The sequence below is a fragment of the Lipotes vexillifer genome, unplaced genomic scaffold, assembly GCF_000442215.2.
Source record: "Lipotes vexillifer unplaced genomic scaffold, Lipotes_vexillifer_v1.1 scaffold567, whole genome shotgun sequence".
Taxonomy (NCBI): Eukaryota; Metazoa; Chordata; class Mammalia; order Artiodactyla; family Lipotidae; genus Lipotes; species Lipotes vexillifer.
In genome coordinates this window covers 2,066,140-2,089,795 of record NW_006776652.1, presented here as the reverse complement: position 1 = coordinate 2,089,795, position 23,656 = coordinate 2,066,140, and the positions used below count along the sequence as shown (strand labels likewise).

The 23,656-nt window shown below is 43.7% G+C and overlaps 1 protein-coding gene across 1 annotated transcript in view; it reads left to right on the top strand.

The window, feature by feature from the left end:
• PEBP4 (phosphatidylethanolamine binding protein 4) overlaps positions 1–23,656 on the top strand; it is a 229,436-nt gene that overhangs the window by 118,392 nt on the left and 87,388 nt on the right. Inside the window, 1 exon segment of the mRNA XM_007450590.1 lies at positions 11,601–11,699. Coding sequence (XP_007450652.1) covers positions 11,601–11,699 — 99 coding nt within the window.

The window sequence follows — 23,656 nt, the reverse complement described above, 5'->3', positions numbered from 1 at the left end:
AAAAAAAAAAAAAAAAAAAAAAAACTTCGCATGGACAAGCCCAGATCTAATTCTCCTTCTACGTTGCCATCATCATGTCAAGGTACTGTGATCTGTTGACGTGGCTTCCCATACCTCGCTCATGCCCTGAGCTGCAGAGCCCAGGGCCCTGGTCCAGCATTTGGCCTGCACCTAACTGACCCCCAAAGATGCAATGAGGATTCCACGAGCTCTCCCTACCAAAAAGGGCAAAGCCATCCTTCTTTACCTCTCAGCCAGCTAGAGAGAGACTAGAGACTAACTAAGATAATACTATGTGATTACTACACCTTTCACTTGATTTCATAATTTCAGTTTATTTTTAGCAGGTAATGTATTCACATGGCTCAAAAATCAAAATGAAAGAACAGGCACGTAGGAGAGATTTCCATCCCGCCTCTGTCCCATCCACCCATAGCACCACCACCACCCACATCTTTTTTTTTTTAAAGTATCTCTCCAGAGTTTGTTTATGCAAATACAAACCAATGTGAAGACATAGCTTATTTTTTCTTTCATATGTAAAAGTAAGGTGCTAGATATACTGTTCTGCACCTTGCCTTTTTCACTCATTTACCTTGGAGAGCTTTTCAGATCAGATCTGAGAGATCTTCATTGTTTTTCACAGCTATAAAGTATTCCATTGTGAGTACGTATAAATGTTTATTAACCAATCCGCAACTGATGGACACTTGAGTTATTTCCAGCTTTTGCTATCATAAACATGGCTGAAATGAATACCTTGTACACAAGTCATTTCATAAACATGCAGGTATCTTTAGGGGAAGAAATTACAGAAGTGGGATTGCTGAGTCAAAGGATAAATCGGCCCCATTTTTGCATTCCCACAGCAATGTATGAAGCTTCCCCACCGCCTCGCCAGCAGAGCATACTGTCAAGGTCTGGGATTTGCAGAATGCTTGATGAGGGCATTGATTCTGTCCTGCTTTCTTCAAGCAGGATTACTTTCTTCTTTTTAATTTAAAATTTTATTTTTTTTGCAGTAGGAACATGAGATCTACCCTCTGAACAGATTTTAAAGTGTACAATACAATATCATTAACTACAGGCGCAAGGTTGTACAGCGGATCTCTAGGACTTATTCACCTTTTGTGATTCATGCTTTGTCCCTATTTAACAGAAACTCCCCATTTCCCCCTTCCCTCTGCCCCTGGCAACCACCGTTCTGCTCTCTGCTTCTGTGAGTTTGACTATTTTAGTTGCCTCATATAAATTGAATCAGACAGTATTTGTCCTTCTGTGACTGGCTTATTTCACTTAGCATAATGTCCTCATGGTTCATTCATGTTGTTACAAACGACAGGATTTCCCTCTTTTTCGTGGCTGAATAATATTCCATTGTGTGTATAAACTAGCCGGTCTTTATCCCTTCATACCTTGATGGACATTTAGGTTTGTTTCCACAGCCTGGCTATTGTGAATAATGCTGCACTGAACATGGGAGTGTGGATATCTCTTGGAGAACTTCCATGAAGTTCCCAAAATATCTATTAAGGATTTTGATTGGAATTGTGTTAAATCAACTAATTAATTAAAGGATTACTGACATATTTGCAAATGGTGGCTTTGATGTGTAAAAGCATAATATGTCTTTCTCCATCTCTTCAAGTTTTCTTTTTATGTACATCAGTAATGCTTTGGTTTCTTGGTGTAAGTCTTGGATTTTTCATCAAGTTTATTCCTAGATATTTTATACTTTTATTACAATGGTAAATGGGATTTTAAAAGTATATTTTCTGACTACTATTTGTCCATAGGAAAGTACTGATTTTGTGTGCATTTCATAACAACTCACTTTATTGAATATTAGTCTAGTTGTTTCCAGCTGATTCTTTTAGTTTCTCATGTAGGCAGTTATGTCATTTGGAAAACAATTAATTAAAAAACAGAAAGAGCATAGATGGTTTTTCTTCTTCTTTTACAGTATTTACACTTTGTTTTTATTTTCTTGCTGCTTTGGCTAAAACCAATTCTTGGTTGTATCAGACAGTTTTTCTCTCTGGGAGTCTACTGGGATCACACACATGCGTCTGTGTGCGCGCGCGCACACACACACACACACACACACACACACACACACACACACACACACACACACACACGGGCTCCTAAGGATATCATCCTACTTTCCACCTAATATTTTCATCTCTTTATCCTTCTCTTCTGAGTTCTTGGAGATTTCCTTGGCCTTTGTCTTCAAATTCTCTGAGTTAATTTCCTATCGCGTTTAATATGTGGTTTTGGATTTTAACGTTCAGCAAACAGTAGTTTTATCTCTGAACTACTCATCTCTGGAAAGTTGCCAGTTCTCCCCCAATTGTCACAGCCAGTACGGCTTTGGGGTCCTCTTCCCTGATGGCTCTGTTATACTGAGCCCATCCCCACTCCTTCCTTGAACCCCTTTTTTGTCTTGGTGTCCATGACACTCTGCTCCCTGGTTCTCCTAACTCTCTTCCCCTCAGTCTCTCCTCTCCCCACCCCTCTTAGTTCCTGAGTTCCACCCTAGCTGTTCTGTCCTCACTCCATAAGTTCTCCCCAACAATCTTATCCATCCCCATGCCCGCTACCCACATGCCAAGTCATGAGAGAGCTCCAGGCTTCATAGCTCCATTTAGGGTACATCTCTGCCTACATGTTTCAACACCAAACTCACTGTCTCCCAGACTTTCTACTCATAATAGTCATGGTACCATCATCCACCTAATTGCCCAAGATAGAATCTCATAGACCTCCCGGACCCCTCTCCCTCTCTCATCTGCCCTATCCAGTCACCTCATGCTGTTGATTCTGTGGTACAAACCTCTCTATCTTTATTACTACTTGAATTTTCAAGCCCTCATGATCTCTCTTCAGAGTATCCCAAATTTCTTCTTTTTTTCTTTTTACTCTGCTTTTAGTCTTTTACTCATCCTCACCATGTGCCTTCCCAAAGCACGCATTTCATCATGTCAGTTGTCTGTTCAGACAATTTCAGTGAATTCTGTTGCAAAACAAATTCTCAGCAACTTAGGACATGTGAGGTTTTCTATTATCTGGTCCCAGTAACCTTTCAGCTCCATCACCCACCATTCCTTTATAGACGCCCTCTGTCCCAGCACACCAAGTTCCTTGCCCTTCCCCAACCCCTCACGCCTTTGCGCAGACCCTTCCCTTTGCCAGGGGAGTCCCTTTCCTGACCCCTTGCCAGCTCATCCTTCAATATCAAGCTCAGAAGACAACTCGGTGAAGCCTTCCTGGACTCCTGAGGTGGAGAGATTTAGGCTCCCTCCTCCATGCTCGCTTAGTGCCTGATAAATGCTCCTCTACCCGTGCCCTTCGCATACTGTACTCCAGTTATGTCTATGTCTCTCTCTCCCTCCAGAGCAAGAGGAATCCCAGGACCCTCCTTATTTATCTACTCACTTCTTACACTCTCACTCCCTTCTCTTCCATCATACTCGCCAGTCTGTCCATATTCAAGCTAAACCCAACGATGACTTATTCCCTATCTGCACTTGAACCATCGAAAAGTGCATAACTGTGGAATGTAATATTACCCGGTAACCTTACTACATACCTCTGGTATACTCAATTTCTCACCTCCCCGAATGACTATTCCACACCTTGTCTGTCCCCAAACTTCCTATAATCCCTCTTCCCCTGATGACCTTGCCTCTAACTCATTGAAAAAATAGAAGTAATCAGAATCCAATTTCCTCATTCCTCACCACATCTTCCAGCACTCTTGCATCTGAACCTGTATGCCCCGCCCCTGCCAAAGGCCAGGCCCTCCAGTTTTGCTCTGGATCCTGTCTCCTCCCACCTTCCCAGAGTCTTGGCTCTTACAATGAACCCCTTTCTTCTCTCTGACTTCTATACCTCCCTCCATACTGGATCACTTTCATCGGCTTGCAGACATTCTTGACTGCCATCCATCTCTTTAAAAATTTTAAAAGAGGGGGCTTCCCTGGTGGCGCAGTGGTTGAGAATCTGCCTGCTACTGCAGGGGACACGGGTTCGAGCCCTGGTCTGGGAGGATCCCACATGCCGCGGAGCAACTAGGCCCGTGAGCCACAACTACTGAGCCTGTGCGTCTGGAGCCTGTGCTCCGCAACAAGAGAGGCCGCCATAGTGAGAGGCCCACGCATCGCGATGAAGAGTGGCCCCCGCCTTGCCACAACTAGAGAAAGCCCTCGCACAGAAACGAGGATGCAACACAGCAAAAATTAAGTAATTAATTAATTAACTCCTACCCCCAACATCTTCTTTAAAAAAAAAAAAATTTTTAAAGAAACAAATCTCTAGACTCTTCCTTTCCATCTAGTAACAGCCACTCTGTGTCTCAGCTGTCCTTCACACTATAATTCCTCTTTTATCATCTTTTTTTTTTTTTGCGGTACGCAGGCCTCTCACTGCTGTGGCCTATCCTGTTGCGGAGCACAGGCTCCGGATGCGCAGGCTCAGCGGCCATGGCTCACGGGCCCAGCCGCTCCGCGGCATGTGAGATCTTCCCGGACCGAGCAACGAACCTGTGTCCCATGCATCAGCAGGCGGACTCTCAACCACTGCGCCACCGGGGAAGCCCTATCATCTTTAATAACTATTTTCAGTTCCTCGCATCCCATCTCCTCGCCACCTATTCCAATCAAACATCAGTCCTTACTACTCCACTGACACCGGTCTTGCCAAGAAAACAAGGGATCTCCATGTTGTCAGATCACATTGTCACATCTGTGTCCTCATCTTGCTCTGCCTTTCAGCAACAGTCAACACAGCTGACCACTTCCTCCTTCTGGACACACTTTCTGTCTCGGCTTTCATGATTCCTACACTTCAGGTGGCTGCCCTGCCTCCCTGGCTACAGTCTCCTTTGCTAGATCCACCTCTCCTCTTCTGTCCTCCTTAGCGTGTTCTAGAGTTCACTCACGAGACCTCTTTTCTTCCCCATGTCTAATCTCTCCATGAATCATCTCATTATTCTATGAGTTCTCTAGAGTTCATTATTCTATGAACTCTCTAGAGTTCACTCACGAGACCTCTTTTCTTCCCCATGTCTAATCTCTCCATGAATCATCTCATTATTCTATGGATTTAGGGGCCATCTTTGGTCCTTGGGAGTCAGTGACTCCAAATATTATACATCCAGTCCTGATCTCTCCTCCAAACTCTTGACTCTGGTACTTGCTTGTCTTTAAGAGGTGTTTCAAACGTAACATGTCCAAAATAGAACTCTCAATATCCCCCTTCAAACATTCTCCATTCCAAGTCTTCTCCATGACATTAAGTGACACCATTCACCCAGTTGATCTATCCATAACCCCAAGAGCCATCCTCGATTTCTCCTTCCCTACCCCCTCTTCCCTGCCCTACAGTCCAGTCCATCAGCAAATCCCACTGAAGCTCTCTAAAAATACTTTCCCAATCCATCTACTGGCTTCTATCTCCATTGCTACCATTCTAGTCCAAAATGCCATCATCCTGCCCTTTATCACTGCAAGAGCCTCCTCTCTTGCCTCCTGCCGACCATTCACTCTCCACCCAGCCACCATGACCACTTTTTAACAATGTAAATCAGAGCATATCACTCTCCTGGCTTAAAAACAAAAGCAAACAAACAAACAAAAAACCCTCCAGTAGTTCTGCATTGCACTTAGAATAAAACTCCCTCCTCACCCATGTCTGCAAAGCCTTCTGTGGCCAGGTCCCCACCCACCTCTCCAACCCTGCCCTGTCCCCTCCCCTTGCTTGCCTCTAGACACATGGCATTCTTTCTGCTCCTCAAACCCTCACTCGTTCCCACCTGAAGGCCTTTGTAGCAGTTGTTTCCCCTGCTTGGGACGCTTACTTCCTCCAACCCCATCCTATTTTATTTTAATCATAGAACTAATCCCAAATTGGCACTTCCTTGGGTTTTGTTGTTGTTTGGGTTTTTTTGAATTTTATTTTATTTTTTATACAGCAGGTTCTTACTAGTCATCAGTTTTATACACATCAGTGTATACATGTCAATCCCAATCACCCAATTCATCACACCATCACTGCCACCCCCGCGGCTTTCCCCCAGTGGTGTCCATATCTCTACGTCTGTGTCTCAACTTCTGCCCTGCAAACCGGTTCATCTGTACCATTTTCTAGCTTCCACATATATGCGTTAATATACGATATTTGTTTTTCTCTTTCTGACTTACTTCACTCTGTATGACAGTCTCTAGATCCATCCACGTCTCAACAAATGACCCAATTTCGTTCCTTTTTATGGCTGAGTAATATTCCATTGTATATATGTACCACATCTTCTTTATCTATTCAGCTGTTGATGGGCATTTAGGTTGTTTCCATGACCTGGCTATTGTAAATAGTGCTGCAATGAACATTGGGGTGCGTGTGTCTTTTTGAATTATGGTTTTCTCAGGGTATATACCCAGTAGTGGGATTGCTGGGTCATATGTTAATACTATTTTTAGTTCCTTAAGGAACCTCCATACTGTTCTCCATAGTGGCTGGATCAGTTTTCATTCCCACCAACAGTGCAAGAGGCTTCCCTTTTCTCCACACCCTCTCCAGCATTTGTTGTTTGTAGATTTTCTGATGATGCCCATTCTATCTGGTGTGAGGTAATACCTCATCGTAGTTTTGATTTGCATTTCTCTAATAATTAGTGATGTTGAGCAGCTTTTCAGGTGCTTCTTGGCCATCTGCATGTCTTCTATGGAGAAATGTGTATTTAGGTCTTCAGCCCATTTTTGGATTGGGTTGTTTCTTTTTTAATATTGAGCTGCATGAGCTGTTTATATATTTTGGAGATTAATCCTTTGTCCATTGATTCATTTGCAGATATTTTCTCCCATTCTGAGGATGGTCTTTTCTTCTTGTTTATGGTTTCCTATGCTGTGCAAAAGCTTTGAAGTTTCATTAGGTCCCATTTGTTTATTTTTGTTTTTATTTCCATTGCTCTAGGAGGTGGATAAAAAAGATCTTGCTGTGATTTATGTCAAAGAGTGCGCTTCCTGTGTTTTCCTCTAAGAGTTTTATAGTGTCCGGTCTTACATTTATGTCTCGAATCCATTTTGAGTTTATTTTTGTGTATGGTGTTAGGGAGTGTTCTAATTTCATTCTTTTACATGTAGCTGTCCAGTTTTCCCCGCACCACTTATTGAAGAGACTGTCTTTTCTCCACTGTATATCCTTGCCTCCTTTGTCATAGATTAGTTGACCATAGGTGTGTGGGTTTATCTCTGGGCTTTCTATCTTGTTCCATTGATCTATGTTTCTGTTTTTGTGCCAGTACCATATTGTCTTGATTACTGTAGCTTTGTAGTATAGTGTGAAGTCAAGGAGTCTGATTCCTCCAGCTCCGTTTTTTTCCCTCAAGACTGCTTTGGCTATTCGGGGTCTTTTGTGTCTCCATACACATTTTAAGATTTTTTTGTTCTAGTTCTGTAAAAAATGCCATTGGTAATTTGATAGGAATTGCGTTGAATCTGTAAATTGCTTTGGGTAGTATAGTCGTTTTCACAATATTGATTCTTCCAATCCAAGAACATGGTATATCCCTCCATCTGTTGGTATAATCTTTAATTTCTTTCATCAGTGTCTTACAGTTTTCTGAATACAGGTCTTTTGTCTCCCTAGGTAGGTTTATTCCTAGGTATTTTATTCTTTTTGTTGCAGTGGTAAATGGGAGTGTTTCCTTAATTTCTTTTTCAGATTTTTCATCATTAGTGTATAGGAATGCAAGAGCTTTCTGTGCATTAATTTTGTATCCTACAACTTTACCAAATTCATTGTTTAGGTCTAGTAGTTTTCTGGTGGCATCTTTAGGATTCTCTATGTATAGTATCATGTCATCTGCAAACAGGTACAGTTTTACTTCTTCTTTTCCAATTTGTATTCCTTTTATTTCTTTTTCTTCTCTGATTGCCATGGCTAGGACTTCCAAAACTATGTTGAATAATAGTGGTGAGAGTGGGCAACCTTGCCTTGTTCCTGATCTTAGAGGAAATGCTTTCAGTTTTTCGCCATTGAGAATGATGTTTGCTGTGGGTTTGTTGTATATGGACTTTATTATGTTGAGGTAGGTTCCCTCTGTACCCACTTTCTGGAGAGTTTTTATCATAAATCGGTGTTGAATTTTGTCAAAAGCTTTTTCTGCATCTATGGATATGAGCATATGGTTTTTATTCTTCAGTTTGTTAATATGGTGTATCACGTTGATTGATTTGCGCATATTGAAGAATCCTTGCATCCCTGGGATAAATCCCACTTCATCATGGTGTATGATCCCTTTAATGTGTTGTTGGATTCTGTTTGCTAGTACTTTGTTGAGGATTTTTGCATCTATATTCATCAGTGATATCGGTCTGTAATTTTCTTTTTTTGTAGTATCTTTGTCTGGTTTTGGTATCAGGGTGATTGTGGCCTCATAGAATGAGTTTGGGAGTGTTCCTTCCTCTGCAATTTTTTGGAAGAGTTTGAGAAGGATGGGTGTTAGCTCTTCTCTAAATGTTTGATAGAAGTCACCTGTGAAGCCATCTGGTCCTGGACTTTTGTTTGTTGGAAGATTTTTAGTCACAGTTTCAATTTCATTACTTGTGATTGGTCAGTTCATATTTTCTATTTCTTCCTGGTCCAGTCTTGGAAAGATATACCTTTCTAAGAATTTGCCCATTTCTTCCAGGTTGTCCATTTTATTGGCATAGAGTTGCTTATAGTAGTCTCTTAGGATGCTTTGTATTTCTGTGGTGTCTGTTTTAACTTCTCCTTTTTCATTTCTAATTTTATTGATTTGAGTCCTCTCCCTCATTTTCTTGATGAGTCTGGCTAACGGTTTATCAGTTTTGTTAATCTTCTCAAAGAACCAGCTTTTAGTTTTATTGATCTTTGCTATTGTTTTCTTTGTTTCTATTTCATTTATTTCTGCTCTGATCTTTATGATTTCTTTCCTTCTGCTCACTTTGTGTTTTGTTTGTTCTTCTTTCTCTAGTTCCTTTAGGTGTAAGGTTAGACTGGTTAGTTGAGATTTTTCTTGTTTCTTGAGGTAGGCTTGTATAGCTATAAGCTTCACTCTTAGAACTGCTTTTGCTGCATCCCATAGGTTTTAGATCCTCGTGTTTTCATAGGCGTTTGTCTCTAGGTATTTTTTGATTTCCTCTTTGATTTCTTCAGTGATCTCTTGGTTATTTAGTAACGTAGTGTTTAGCCTCCATGTGTTTGCGTTTTTTACGTTTTTTTCCCTGTAATTCACTTCTAATTTCATAACGCTGTGGTCAGAAAAGATGCTTATATGATTTCAATTTTCTTAAATTTACTGAGGCTTGATTTGTGACCCAAGATGTGATCTATCCTGGAGAATGTTCCGTGCACACTTGAGGGGAAAGTGTAATCTGCTGTTTTTGGATGGAATGTCCTTTAAATATCAATGAAATCTATCTGGTCTATTGTGTCATTTAAAGCTTCTGTTTCCTTATTTATTTTCATTTTGGATGATCTGTCCATTGGTGTAAGTGAGGTGTTACAGTCCCCCACTATTACTGTGTTACTGTCGATTTCCTCTTTTCGAGCTGTTAGCAGTTGCCTTATGTATTGAGGTGCCCTGTGTTGGGTGCATATGTGTTTATAATTGTTATATCTTCTTCTTGGATTGATCCCTTGATCATTATGTAGTGTCCTTCCTTGTCTCTTGTAACATTCTTTATTTTAAAGTCTATTTTATCTGATATGAGTATTGCTACTCCAACTTTCCTTTGATTTCCATTTGCATGGAATATCTTTTTCCATCCTCTCACTTTCAGTCTGTATGTGTCCCTAGGTCTGAAGTGGCCCTCTTGTAGACAGCATATAGATGGGTCTTGTTTTTGTATCCATTCAGCAAGCCTGTGTCTTTTGGTTGGAGCATTGAATCCATTCACGTTTAAGGTAATTATCGATATGTATGTTCCTATGACCATTTTCTTAATTGTTTTGGGTTTGTTTTTGTAGGTCCTTTTCTTCTATTGTGTTTCCCACTTAGAGAAGTTCCTTTAGCATTTATTGTAGAGCTGGTTTGGTGGTGCTGAATTCTCTTAGCTTTTGCTTGTCTGTACAGCTTTTGATTTCTCCATCAAATGTGAATGAGATCCTTGCTGGGTAGAGTAATCTTGGTTGTAGGTTCTTCCTTTTCATCACTTTAGGTATATCATGCCACTCACTTCTGCTGAGAAATCAGCTGCTAACCTTATGGGAGTTCCCTTGTATGTTATTTGTCATTTTTCCCTTGCTGCTTTTAATAATTTTTCTTTGTCTTTAATTTTTTCCAATTTGATGACTATGTGTCTTTGTGTGTTTCTCCTTTGTGGGTTTATCCTGTATGGGACACTCTGAGCTTCCTGGACTTGGGTGGCTATTTCCTTTCCCATGTTAGGGAAGTTTTAGACTATAATCTCTTCAAATATTTTCTCAGGTCCTTTCTCTCTCTCTTCTCCTTCTGGGACCCCTGTAATGCGCATTTTGTTGCATTTAATGTTGCCCCAGAGGTCTCTTAGGCTGTCTTCATTTCTTTTCATTCTTTTTTCTTTTTTCTGTTTTGCGGCAGTGAATTCCACCATTCTGTCTTCCAGGTCACTTATCCGTTCTTCTGCCTCACTTATTCTGCTATTGATTCCTTCTAGTGTAGTTTTCATTTCAGTTATTGTATTTTTCAGCTCTGTTTGTTTGTTCTTTAATTCTTCTATGTCTTTGTTAAACATTTCTTGCATCTTCTCGATCTTTGTCTCCGTTCTTTTTCCAAGGTCCTGGATCATCTTCACCATCATTATTCTGAATTCTTTTTCTGGAAGGTTGCCTGTCTAACTAAACTTCATTTAGTTGCTCTTCTGGTGTTTTATCTTGTTCCTTCATCTGGTACATAGCCCTCTGCCTTTTCATCTTGTCTTTCTTTCTGTGAATGTGGTTTTTGTTCTACAGACTGCAGGATTGTAGCTCTTCTTGCTTCTGCTCTTTTTTTTTTTTCTTTCTTTCTTTCTTTTTAATCTGTGTCTCTTACCTAGAGTAAAACCTTCCTGAAAGTATGGGTCACACCTGCTTGTTCTCTGTTGGATTCCCAGCACCTAGAACAGTTTCTGGCACATAATAGGTGTTGAGTAAATGCTTATTGAAGAGATGAATGAATCTGAGCATTCCTTGCAATCAGTACAGTTCCTGACACCGAGTAAGCTCTCCTGTATTTGCTGAATTAATGGACAAGTCGCTCCAACTACACTGTGAGCTTCCTGAGAGCAGAAGCCCTGTTTTAGGTTTCTTTGTTTCCTCCACAGCTCCTGGCAGACTTCTAGGTGCCAAGTAAATATGCTTGTTTGATTTATTCTTCTTTATAAAGGGAAAGCCAAGCTATTAAGCTGCCTACTTGATAGACTTCAGTTCTCTGAGAATAAGCATGTGACACAAGAGGAATGTCATGAGAACAGGGATGAATCGAGTAGGAAGCTTTAGGTGTTGGTCAGCCACTCTCAGCTGGAATTGAGGTAAAAGGAGAGTCTGCACCTTATAGATTTCCTTTCCAAATTCTAGCCACGATGCTACACTTCTTTCTGGTGAATGTGTTACAGGGTGCAACCTACATCCTGGTGATGGTGGATCCAGATGCCCCCAGCAGGTCTTCTCCCAAAGCTCGATTCTGGAGACACTGGCTGGTGACAGATATCAAGGTAAGCAGGCCAGAAGGCACTTTCTGATTCACTGGAGATTTGGGGCTGGAGGATTATCATTCTGCACAGTTCTCAGCTCTCATTCAGGAGGGCTGGGGACTCTGATGAGCAAGGACTTCCATGTCAGGTTGCCCCCAGCACCCAGCTGTCACAGCCTCGCCCATGTTTTCTAATAATTTCAGAAAATGACCCAGGATCAGTGATACACAGGATCAGGATATCCTTGTCTCAGGATAAGTGGGGAGAAAGCCCCCATTTGTAGTGTTTGCTGATTTCTGTAGTGTAAAGAAAGACTCCCACCATGGCCAATTTCAAGTTAACGATTTAATGAGTGAATCACAAATTTTCTGAAAATGCAACAATTGGCTCCAGCACACCACTGTCAGGGGCCTGGATTTTGGGGGCACCAGGTGATTCTGTGTAGTCCAGGTGGCAGGGGACTCTGGAAACATCTCCTGCTGATGGGCCAAGGGGCATGGAGGAGGCATGGCGATCTCTTTTTCTTTGTACAGAAACAAGTGGCCTCCCCTCATTTTTGTCCTTTTGTCATCAACCATAATGACGAAGGACCCCGGCTCCGCCTTTCCAGAGTAGGTCTGAGGGACGCAAATTTGGTGGCTTGTTAATGGGCATTAGGTGAAAAAACAAAAAACAAAAAGGCTCCATTGCCAGGCAAGTTTCGGAGACTCTGGGTTAATATGTATTAATCCCATTCCTCACCGAAGGGCCTTTTAGAGCTTTTAATATCCTAGTACGCATTATATAACATGCATTTATTTTCCAATCTCACTTGACTGTTGAATCTTTTGTTCACGAGCATGTGGCAGTGCACTTTGGGAAAATCCACACTAGCATCAGGCATCCACGCATCTTGTGCCTAGAAAGCCTGCCGATGGCCTTTGCATCACATGTGCAAAGGCACCAACCCTGTAAGACAGTGGGAACCCAGACCTAGAAAGACTAAGTTTGGATCCAGGCTGGGCTGGTTCCCACCTCAATGATCTCCATCATGTCATGGAGTCTCTCTCGGCGTTTTGTCTTTATCTGTAAGGTGGGAACCGTGTTACCTCTGCAATGTGGTTGTCGTGATCATCCAGTTAGTGTCGTAAGAGCACTCTGTAAAACACAGCACATACCACAACTGTAAGGACTTTGTGTTTTTCCTTCTAGAGCTACGGGGCAGAAGAAGGGGTACTGGTCTGAACTAGCTATTGACTCCCCTGGCAAGGCTGGGCTCTCACAACCACTGGAGTGGGGACTTGGAGGTGTGTGGCGGGTTACCCTGGCAACCAACCCCCTCCCAGTGACCACAGGCCCTTCATAGGATGCTCAGGGGAACAGCCCGTTTTCAGGGATAGCCCTGGCTACAGCCTAAGAAGGGGCTCCCTCCAGGGAGACTTGCGGCAGCAGCTTCTGGGACAGAGGCCGAGCCGGGCTGTTGAGGGAAAGTTGGGTCATCGCTCCATCACCCTTCCCTGGCCAAGCGCCCCTCTCGGCCTCATGGAGAGCCTTGGAAACACCATAAACGTGCAAAAGGGAAGACCTGGGGGAGAGACCTGACTTAATGGAGGGAGGGGAGCTGAGAGCACAAAAGGGAAAGCATACTGGATCCTGCCCCAAATTAGAGCACAGGCACAAGGTGGCCACAAGGGGGTGAAACTCTCAAGAAAAGAATACTGCTCTGGTCATCATATTTACAGTCTGCCCCCATGCACAGGGCTGCCTGTAAGAAGGTTCTACTGGGCAATTCTGAGTCTCAATTTCAGAAACTGGAATGAAATGGAATGTGGATGGAATCATTTCAGAGTAGAAGGGGCCTTGGAGCCATGAGGCTTCCTCTCTTCCAAGCCTGAAGTCTCCCCTCCCCCAATACAGGACAGGACAGTTCTTTCGCACAAGCCTTGTGGTGCCAACATGGGTTTAGCCCCAGCAGCCCAGCTTAGAAGCAGAGCAGGTGGCAGGGGGCAGCTGGCCGGCGAGACCACTAAGCCACAGAGCTTACCAGGGCCACCTGCCCGGGTGCGGCCCTCAGCTTTCCCGCTCCGGCCGGAGGAAGCTTGGGTTTCCGCCGCGTTTTCACCCACTTGCCCTGATGCAAGGGTCCAGCAGGAAGCAGCAGCTCTCCCCAGCTATGTCCACTCGGCCTGCCCACCGGCCCCCGCATTCTGCCAGCTGCACAGCCAGTAGAAAAACCAGGCCAGCGTGGGTCTCAGGCTGTGGACCACGGCCAAAGGAAGAGAGGGCTCTAACCAAACCCAGAAGCACTTCCTGTGTGTTGGTGATAGCTGTCAGTCCCCAACATTAGAGCACGTTCGTATCTGCTGGTGAGCTTGTTAAAATGCAGATTCCTGGGCACCACTTGGGTCAGTCCGGAGAGAACAGGGCATCCGCATTCAACGGGCATCCAGGAGGGGTTTAGCAGCTGGAAGGAAGACGGCAGATTCAGAATGCCTGGGTTGTTGTTAATATCACCTATCTGTGAAGCAATTTGCACAATTTCCTTTTAATCCTTGCAATCACTTTGTGAACCAGGCATTATCCCCATTTTACAGATGGGGAAACAAAGCCTGGTGAGATCGAATGATACAGTCTCTCAGCTAGGGGGTTGTAGAGGTGGGTCTTCAATCCAGGCGACCGAACTCCAAACCACCATCCCACGTGGTTAGGCTTCACACCACATCTCTCTCATCAACTCCACTGTGGCGAGGGGCATGTCATGGTGCCCTTTCTGTAAAATGGTATGCATAACAGAAACAGAGCCCCCGTCATCCCAGGGCTGTTCCTGGTTACCTTTTACAGGTTGATGCTTCCAGGGAACCTCCCCAGGGAATGCTGTCTTGGTAAATAAAATACACTTGATAAATATCTTGGACCCCCACCCCCATAAAAGCAAACCCTACATATTATCATAACCCTCAGCAGCAAGCGGCCTCAGCAATAAGGCATGCCATGAAGTCACTGCAGTTATAGAATAACAGTGGCCCTGCGATTCACAATGGCCACAGGGGCAAACTTGGTGGAACCTAGGCTGGCCATGTTATTAGGGACTCAGGCCTAATTGGGTGGTGGGCTGCCCCATGGCCATGGGAGCCCCTCAGTAGGGACAATTTTTGGACTGCCTGTCCAGGTTGAAACAGAATATAAACCAGTCCTTAGGAATATGTGAAACATTTGCAGCCCCCAGTGAGAGACTGGTGGGGTCTAGGACAGAGTAGGGCAAAGCTCTAGTCCTTAAATAAAAACTAGGAACTAGAGAGAAGTCCATCAGGAGGGACCAGGCATTCATGGCACCCTTGTTCATGTCATTCAACAAGTGTGGATTGACCATTATTTGTTATGGCATAGTGTTTCAGGGTCAGGAATCTGGACCCAGACTTGTGGTTCGAATCTGAATCCACCAGTATTAGCTTTGTGATTTGGGTTGGGTGGGGGTGGGTGGAGGGGAGTTGCTCAACCTGTGTCTCAATTTGCTCACTTGTAAAGTGGGAATCCCAATAGTCCCTGCCTCACACTGTTGTTATTGATGCTTAAACGAGTTTTCTTAAGTAAAGTGTTTAGAACAGGACCCAGAACACATAGAAAGTTCTATGTAACTGTTTGCTGTGATGTTATCATGATTGCTCAAAGTCAGACCCTGCACTAGCACTGGGGTTACAAACACAAACAAAATAGGGGGACTCCCTGCCCTCTGAGGGCTTCTACTCTAGGAGGGTAGAGGAAGGAGGCTGCAGCATGCGGGTAGGGTTATGAGGGCACCAGGAGCTGGCTGGGGCTGGAACTCCGTATACCTGTGGGTTCTCATTCACTCAGGGAGAAGACTAGACTTTAGTCCCCAAAACTGGCCAGACCACGGCAGGCAGGGACTGATAAATAAAGCATGCTGTCTTTCTGGGTCCCCTCTTTGAAAATCTCTCATTGAGCGGAAAAGATTTCGAACAGAACGTTGACACATAACATCTTTCCTTCCCCCCAAGTGCCACATCCCCAGCTTTTCCTTTTAGATGCTTTCAGTTCTAATTCAATCTAATTAATAACCTTCGTGCTAAAGCCTAATTAAGATATCAATTAATTTGCATCATTCATTTCAGAAGAAATGTTTATTGGTGGTTCATCTTCTATTTGTCTCTGAAATTAGTGCTCAGGGCTTTTCATGCAGATATTTTCATTACGTTTTTTATTGTTAATGGGAATATTGAACACAGGAAGATGCTATATTAATACTTTCCACAAAGACTATCATGATTGGTGACAAAGAACACCAAGAACAATTAAGGAGACAAGGGTACCATTTTTCTTCCAAAAAAGAAAATCTTCCTAGAAACCGTCAATGATTCTAAAATTTGTCCTGAATATCTTTTTTGTTTTAAGAAAGAAAAGGAAACGGCAAGTTCACGTTTCCCTTTCATTCAGTGCCCTCAACCTTTGGCAGCTGTAAGTGCAAGCAATTCTGGGCTGAATTAAAAGGACCTTAAGGGCTCATTATTCTGTCTACTTTTCTATAGCATTGGATTTTTCCATAATGAGAGGTGTTTTTTTAGAGGACCTCTTAGTATGTTCGGTGAATAAGATAAATGGGTAACGCAATAAACAGAGCTGGGATCATAGCCCCTTGCTTTCCAGCTAGGTGATTAGCACGTGTCAGGACTCTTGTGTTGGAATTATTGGTCCCACTGCTGAGAGATCTCAGGCAAGTTACTTGACCTCTCTGAAATTGTGGCTTCTTGTCTGTAAAACTGACACAAATCCTTGCTCTTCAGGATTGAGATGGGAAAAGGGAAATTACATATGCAGCAAGCAGAAGCCTCCCTAGAGAAAAGCACTATATAAAGGGGCAAATTTATCCTCGCTCCTAATCAATCGAGCAGCAGATCCAATAAAAATTTAAATATAGGGCTTCCCTGGTGGCGCAGTTGTTGAGAGTCTGCCTGCCGATGCAGGGGACGCGGGTTCGTGCCCCGGTCCGGGAAGATCCCACATGCCGCGGAGCGGCTGGGCCCGTGAGCCATGGCCACTGAGCCTGCGCGTCCAGAGCCTGTGCTCCGCAGCAGGAGAGGCCACAACAGTGAGAGGCCCGCGTACTGCAAAAACAAAAAAAAATTAAATATATATATATAGTTATATAATCCGATTTTCTGTATACTCCAAAGCAAGAATAAACAGAAGAAGAAAGAATAAACAGTCTTCATCAGGACCACATGTTCAGATGAAGAGGTCAAACCAAGGAAATAAGATTAATTAATTCCTTTCTTTCTTTAGACCTGTATTTTTAGTTTTGCTGCTGCTATTTGTGCACATGCCCATGCACGCTTTGCCCTGCCCTGTGAGGGTCCATTTTAAGTAATAAACACCTGCAAGGCATGGCACATGCTCCCTAAGGGCATGTCGGTTTGGATCCAGGAGCCCTAAAGAGCGTTTGATGATGGGGACAATGCAGAGGCCCTGGTTATAAACCAGGTGTGTACATGGACACCCAGATGAACTGAGGGAGGCTCCAGGCTCTGCCACTTCCAGTTGGGAATCTCTGAGCCTCAGTTTCTTCATCCTTAAAATGAGCACGATAATAATATCTATTTCCCAATGTCCGATGAGTTTAAGGGTCGTGGCACAGAACAGAAGAGTAGGGCCTTGGTCAATGTGACTCTCTCTCCCACCACCCCAACTCTGAGATCTGACCACAGCAGCCACTTATGATTTAGCAACTTTCCTTAGGCTGTTGGACTCATGTTTTGCAAAGTAAGAACTCTAGGCAACGCCCCAACACACAAACCATGTGGTAAAAGCAGCTCATCCTTTTGTATTATTATTATTTTAATTTTTATTTATTTTTGGCCGCGTCGAGTCTTAGTTGCGGCACGCAGGATCTTTCTTTCGTTGCGACACGCGGGCTTCTCTCTAGTTGTGGTGTGCCTAATTGTGAAACGCGCGGGCTCAGTAGTTGCAGTATGCGGGCTTAGTTGCCCCGTGGCATGTAGGACCTCAGTTCCCCGACCAGGGATAGAACCGGAGTCCCCTGCATTGCAAGACAGATTCTTAACCACTGGACCACCAGGGAAGTTCCAAAAGTAGCTCATCCTTTTGCCTCTGGAGTGTACATGGATCCAGGCCTAGCCTGGAGGCACCAACCTGACCCAGACTTACTTTGGTGGGAAAAGTAGGGGGAAAGGGGGTCTGCCCCATCATTCAGCCTCTGGGAATTGCCCTGTGACCCCCTGGTCCAGATCAGGGTCCCCTGGAGTCACCCCAGGCCATAGCCGGCACACAGGGCTGGGCTGCAAGTGCCAGTCAGGCCTATGGTGTGTTTCCCACTGTCAGGACCCCAACGCTTCCCACCTTTATTTTTAACCCAACCCAGCACCCCTCACCATTTCCTTATCTCTCACTATCCCCACTTGGCTGTCATTGTCCCGCCACAAAGATGCCTTCGCTCCCATTCAAAATAATTTAAATAAAATGTTGCTACAAAGTGGAATATTATCTTTTGATGAATGTTTTTAAAGCCCTTTAGGTTTTCATGGTAATTTGTGGTGTAAAATTATTTGGCGATAAGAGCCAAATTAGCTCTCGGATGCCGAGGTCGCTGTGTCCTGTTATCCATGTGAGCACTGTTTAAATATAATCAACCCTTAGACTAATGCAGCATAATTGTTCATTTGAAACAGCTTTTTTTACTCCATTCAATGAGTCATTAAAATATTCAAGGGATAATGCAGTGAATTGGAAATGAATTTATCATATTATCCCATACATACTCTAGTGCTTCAGGTAACTAAGGAGAAAGGGGGAGAGAGAACATGAATATTATGTGCACAGGCAGGAAGGGGGCCAGGATATACAGGAATATGGGAAACAAAGCTTTTTAGGTGATTTATGGAAAGTATGTATAGGGAGACTGACCGGGAGGGGTGAAAAAAAAGGGAAATGCTGTTCTTTGAAGAGCCCTCTCTCTCCCTCTCTCTCTCTCTCTCTCTCTCTCTGCACTCTGAGAATCTGTGCTCCACCACAGCTCCGCAGTTAACTTATTTTTATCAAATATGTTTATATCAGAAAGTCGTTATGGAAACCAATTCTGCCATCCAGGAGCATTCCTGGATCAGGCAGAAAACTCTTTCTTTCTCTCTCTCTCTCTCCCTTTCTCTCTGTCACACACACACACACACACACACACACACACACACACACACACACACACACACACTCCTACCCCTCATTCACACACACACCCGTAGATGCCCTAAAGCTGTAAAATGGCTGAGGCTGAGACCAGCCGTCTAGGCCCACCCCCTGCCCTGCCATGAGAAACCTGGGCCCGTCACCATCCCCTGGGCCCCAGCCCCCCACCCCGAGCACATGTGCTGAGGCAGAGACAAAGGGCGCCAGTGGCAGCATATTCGACATGGTGATTCTTCCTTGATCCTAGGAAGGTCCTGTGGGTGCGCATGGCTTGTACCACACCTGGAATACTGTCTTTTGTTCTGGCCACAGTATTTTAAGAAAGGCAGCACGCACCATGAGTGAAACAACCAGAAGGGTGAGGCTTTGTAGAAACCACAGCAGGAGAGCAGGGATGGCTGCCCTATTGGAACCACCAAGGGAAGCCATGAGAACCGACTTCCAGGGTCCTTTAAAGATTTCTTTTAAAATTTGAAGAAATCCTATCGGAAAACAGGGAAGTCCTGCTGTGCTCTACTGGGGAGAATTAGAACCAGTGTGTGAAATTTACATGGAAGTCAGTTTGGACTCCATATAAGAAAGAACTTTCTAAGATTTGGAACTGCCTAAGAACTGAGCATGTACTCCGCACTGGAGGGAGTACTTAGCACTGAAGGTACTTTGTCACGGGTGACCCAGGAATGTTCCCCCCCAAATCCCCCCACACACGGGAGGTAGAGCAGATGACCTGTAAGATGTGCCCCTTGGTGTCTACAGTGTTTCCATCTGCCATATTTCCCCTCCTGGGTAGAGATACTCCTCTTAGAACTTATATCCTTATAAAATGTTAACAACAATAATGATTAAAGAAGGAAGAATAAAAGGAAGGAGAAAAAGGAAAGGGAAGAGGAAGAGAGAAAAGAAGATAAAATATTTGCACACTTAGCATGTCGTGCTGGGCACTGTGTTTTCATGAATTTCTCATTTCATCCTCACAAAAGCCCAAAGAGGAAGGTAATCTAGACAAGAAAATTAACGCCTAGAGGGGTTAAGTGACTGTCCAGGACCCCACAGCTGGTGAGTGACTGACTGGGATTTGAACGCAGAGCCTGCACGCATTATCATGACACCACATTAGGTCTCTAGAGTTTAGGTAGGTTCCACCCCCTCCTACCCAGGCCTGGTCCCTGTGACAGCTTATGTCAGGGCCAGGTGTGGCTGCTAAGAGGCAGCGGTGCTGGTGTGAGCAGTGGGGTTTGAGGTTCCTGGCCCCCTACCCTTAACCTCTGTTGTTGGCTGTGCCCACCTCAGCTGTAGCACAGCTCTGACCCTGGGCCTTAGAGAATGGATCTGGGAGGCACCTTCTCCGACTTAACTGTGAGCAAATTATTCACTACTCTGAGTCTGTTCCCTCAACTGTTAAAGAGGATACTAGCAAAAAAAAAAAAAAAGAATTTTATAAGCCACATAGGCATGTATGCAAAAACTATCATTTGTCAAAAAAAAAAAAAAAGAGGACACTAGCATCAAACTCGCAGGAATGTTGTGAGGACACAATGAGTTAAAATGTGTGAAATACCCAGCACCTGGCACTTAGTAGGTGCTACCTACTTGCTGGTTCTCTACTCCTTCCACCTACTATCACTGTAAATCCTCCACAGGAAACTTAGGAAGTTGAGCCTTTGGCAGTAAAGAGCTTGTGTCACTCCCAAGAGGTAGAATAGGGCCTGGCTGGAGAATGAACTGTCCACATGATTATCACTTAAAAGACCTTAAGGGAAAACAGCCATCACAGGCAAAGGACTTAACCAGGAAGTGCTGGGACCAACTGTTTAACCTGCACTGTGTTCAGCACTGTGGCTATTAAAAAATAATAATGTAAGACACACATGACAGATAGATGATAGATGCATAGATAGATAGATAGATAGATAGATAGATAGATGATAGATAGATAATTGGATGAATAAATGTTAGGTGGATTTAAAATGTGTTTTTCCTGCTCCCCAGTTGGAAAGACAGGGCTAATGTATAGGAAGCAGAGAGTAGAACTCACGGGGGTTAGCATCAACTCAACTGGGCCCTTTAGACTCAAATAGCTGTGAGAGTTCAGATCACTCTCCCCTTTACAGTGAGGCAACTACTCCTCCTTCAAGGCTCAGCTCAAATGTCACCTCCACTGAAAAGCTTGCTCTGACGCCCCCAGACTGAGTTAGTCAGTCCCACCCTGGGCTCCTACCACACTCAGTCAAACCTCTGTTAACGTCCTCGTCATATGAGTTTGTTATTATTTATGAGTCTCTTTTCCCTATTAGACCATGAGTCCCTAGTGGGCAGAACTGTGTCATATCCTGAGCACTTAGCACAGTGCCCAGAACATAGAAGGCCCTCAGTCAATTTTGAATGAATCAATGAATGAAGGCATGAAGGAAAGGATGGATAAAAGAATGAAGGAAGGGATGGATGGATGGATGGATGGATAGATGGATGGACGGATAGATAGTGGCTGGGCAAGTGAATAGATGGCTGGATGGGGTGATATCATATTGTGATGACTTCACAGTGGAGATAGGAGTTGTGCTGGGGCTTGAGTTATGAGCAGGACTGGAAAAGTCAAAGGATATAAAGGACTGCATTCCAGGAAGAGAACAGAATAACCAAAAGCTCAGACATTTGAATGGGGTAGAAAAAAAGAATTGTAAAAATAGAATTAAAAGCCAAGATGGCTGAGCTAATTAAGGCCCTTAGCATCTCTCCCTAGATAGTTATTGCAGAAGGCTTCTAACGGATGCCCCTCCTATAACCTCATCCCCTACAAAAGTATCTTTCCTTCATGGGTGATGTTTCTAAAACTGAAATAGGATCATGTTACTCCCCTAGTTGAAGCCTTCAGTGACTTCTCAGTGTCTCAGGACAGAGATAAATAAACAAGGCCCCACAGCAGTGGTTATCAATCCCAGATGCATCCTTCCTTCCTTCCTTCCTTCCTTCCTTCCTTCCTTCCTTCCTTTCTTCCTCCCTCCCTCCCTCCCTTCCTTCTTTCCTTTGCTTTCGCCTGGTGGGTTCTACCCTGCTCGAGGGTCACCTCTTCTGTGGAGCCTTCCCCCTTGCCCACCTTCTCTTCTCCCATGGCTCTTGGGACTTAACTCCATCCTAACCCTCTCTACTCTGTACTGTAGTCATTGATTTACTTCTCTGCTCCCTTCACTACACAAGGCACTCTTCTCTGGAAGGATTTGACTTTATAAACATTTGATCTGCAGTGCTTGAATGAAACCCATGGCCTAAGATGTGCTGAACACATGCTGAAGGAATGAATGAATGAATGAACAGAGGGTGGTCTGAATGATGCAGAAAAAGGGAATTTATAATCTTCAATGATCTAAAAGCATCTACTTCTATGATGGATCTAAGATTATATTAACTTTCTTAACTCTTGCATTATGGTTTGACATTCTATTATTAGCTTAAAATTAGCTTAAAAGTTAATGAAAACTCCTCTCATCATTTTCCTTCATGAACTCCTGCTAGGCCGAATCTTCCCCATTCTGTGCTTGTGCAATTGATTTGGAACCTAACTATAGAATTTGAGATTAATCCCTATTAAGTTTAATTTTTTTCAATGCAGGCCCATCCTTCCAAATTTGCCAAAATTAACTGTTTTATGTCACCCTTCATATTAGCAGTTCCTTGAAACTTTGGGTGCCCTACAAATTCAGTGAGCATGCTATCTACAAAGATACTGAACAAGGCGGAGCCTCTGGGAGAATCCCATGGTGTGTCACTAGGGACTGCCCTTGAGGTTGACACTCATTTATGAGTTAACACTCTTCAGGAATGGTTTGTTAACTAAGCCACAAACCCACCAAACACCATAGTCATTGAAACCATATTTGCCCACAAGGCTACCATGATTGACTTGGTCTAAAGCCTTGGCCGGTCAAGCTGTACCGTGCTTACTTAGCACTTTCTCCTGGTCCACTGGGGCCACTGCCTTCATGAACAAAGAAATCTGAGTGGTCGGGAGTGACTTGTTTTCAGTGAGCCTATGCAGACTCTGTTCAGTGTTTCCTCTGTTGTCTCAGACCATCTGCTTATTAAATTGTTATGGAATTTTGATGTGGATTGATATTACACTCACCAACAGGAAACCACATTTCCCCTTCCTGTTTCTCAAAGTGACTCTGTGATCATAAATCTCAGCTCTTTCTGGACCTCGAAGGTGTCATTCATCTAGAGATCTTAACTCCTATAAAGCAACTAAGTGTTTGCAGATCACAGAAAGGCTTCTTAGGGAGAGGGGCCCAAGCAAGTAATGGTCCATAGCGGCCTGAGACACACAGAAGGGTTAAGACACCGCATGCAGCTCGGCAGGAGCACCACGGGGGTGGTGTGGCAGGCAGAGCCAGAGCCTCAAAGGCCTTTAATAATACACTGGCCAAGATGCAAACTATTATACATAGGACGGATAAACAACAAGGTCCTACTGCAGAGCACAGGGAACTATATGCAATATCCTGTGCTAAACCATAATGGAAAAGAATATGAAAAAGAATAGATATATATGTATACATATGTGTGTGTGTGTGTGTGTGTGTGTGTGTGTGTGTAACTGAGTCACTTTGCTGTACAGCAGAAATTAACACAACTTTGTAAATCAACTATATGTCAATAAAATTTTTAAAATAAATGAATAAATAAATAGACCTGTGTCCAGGCCTGGGCAGGGAGTTTGACACATGTGCTGTTGGAGGATTTTAAACAGGAGGATGAAAATGACTTTGTGGATTTTTTTTTTTTTTTTTTTT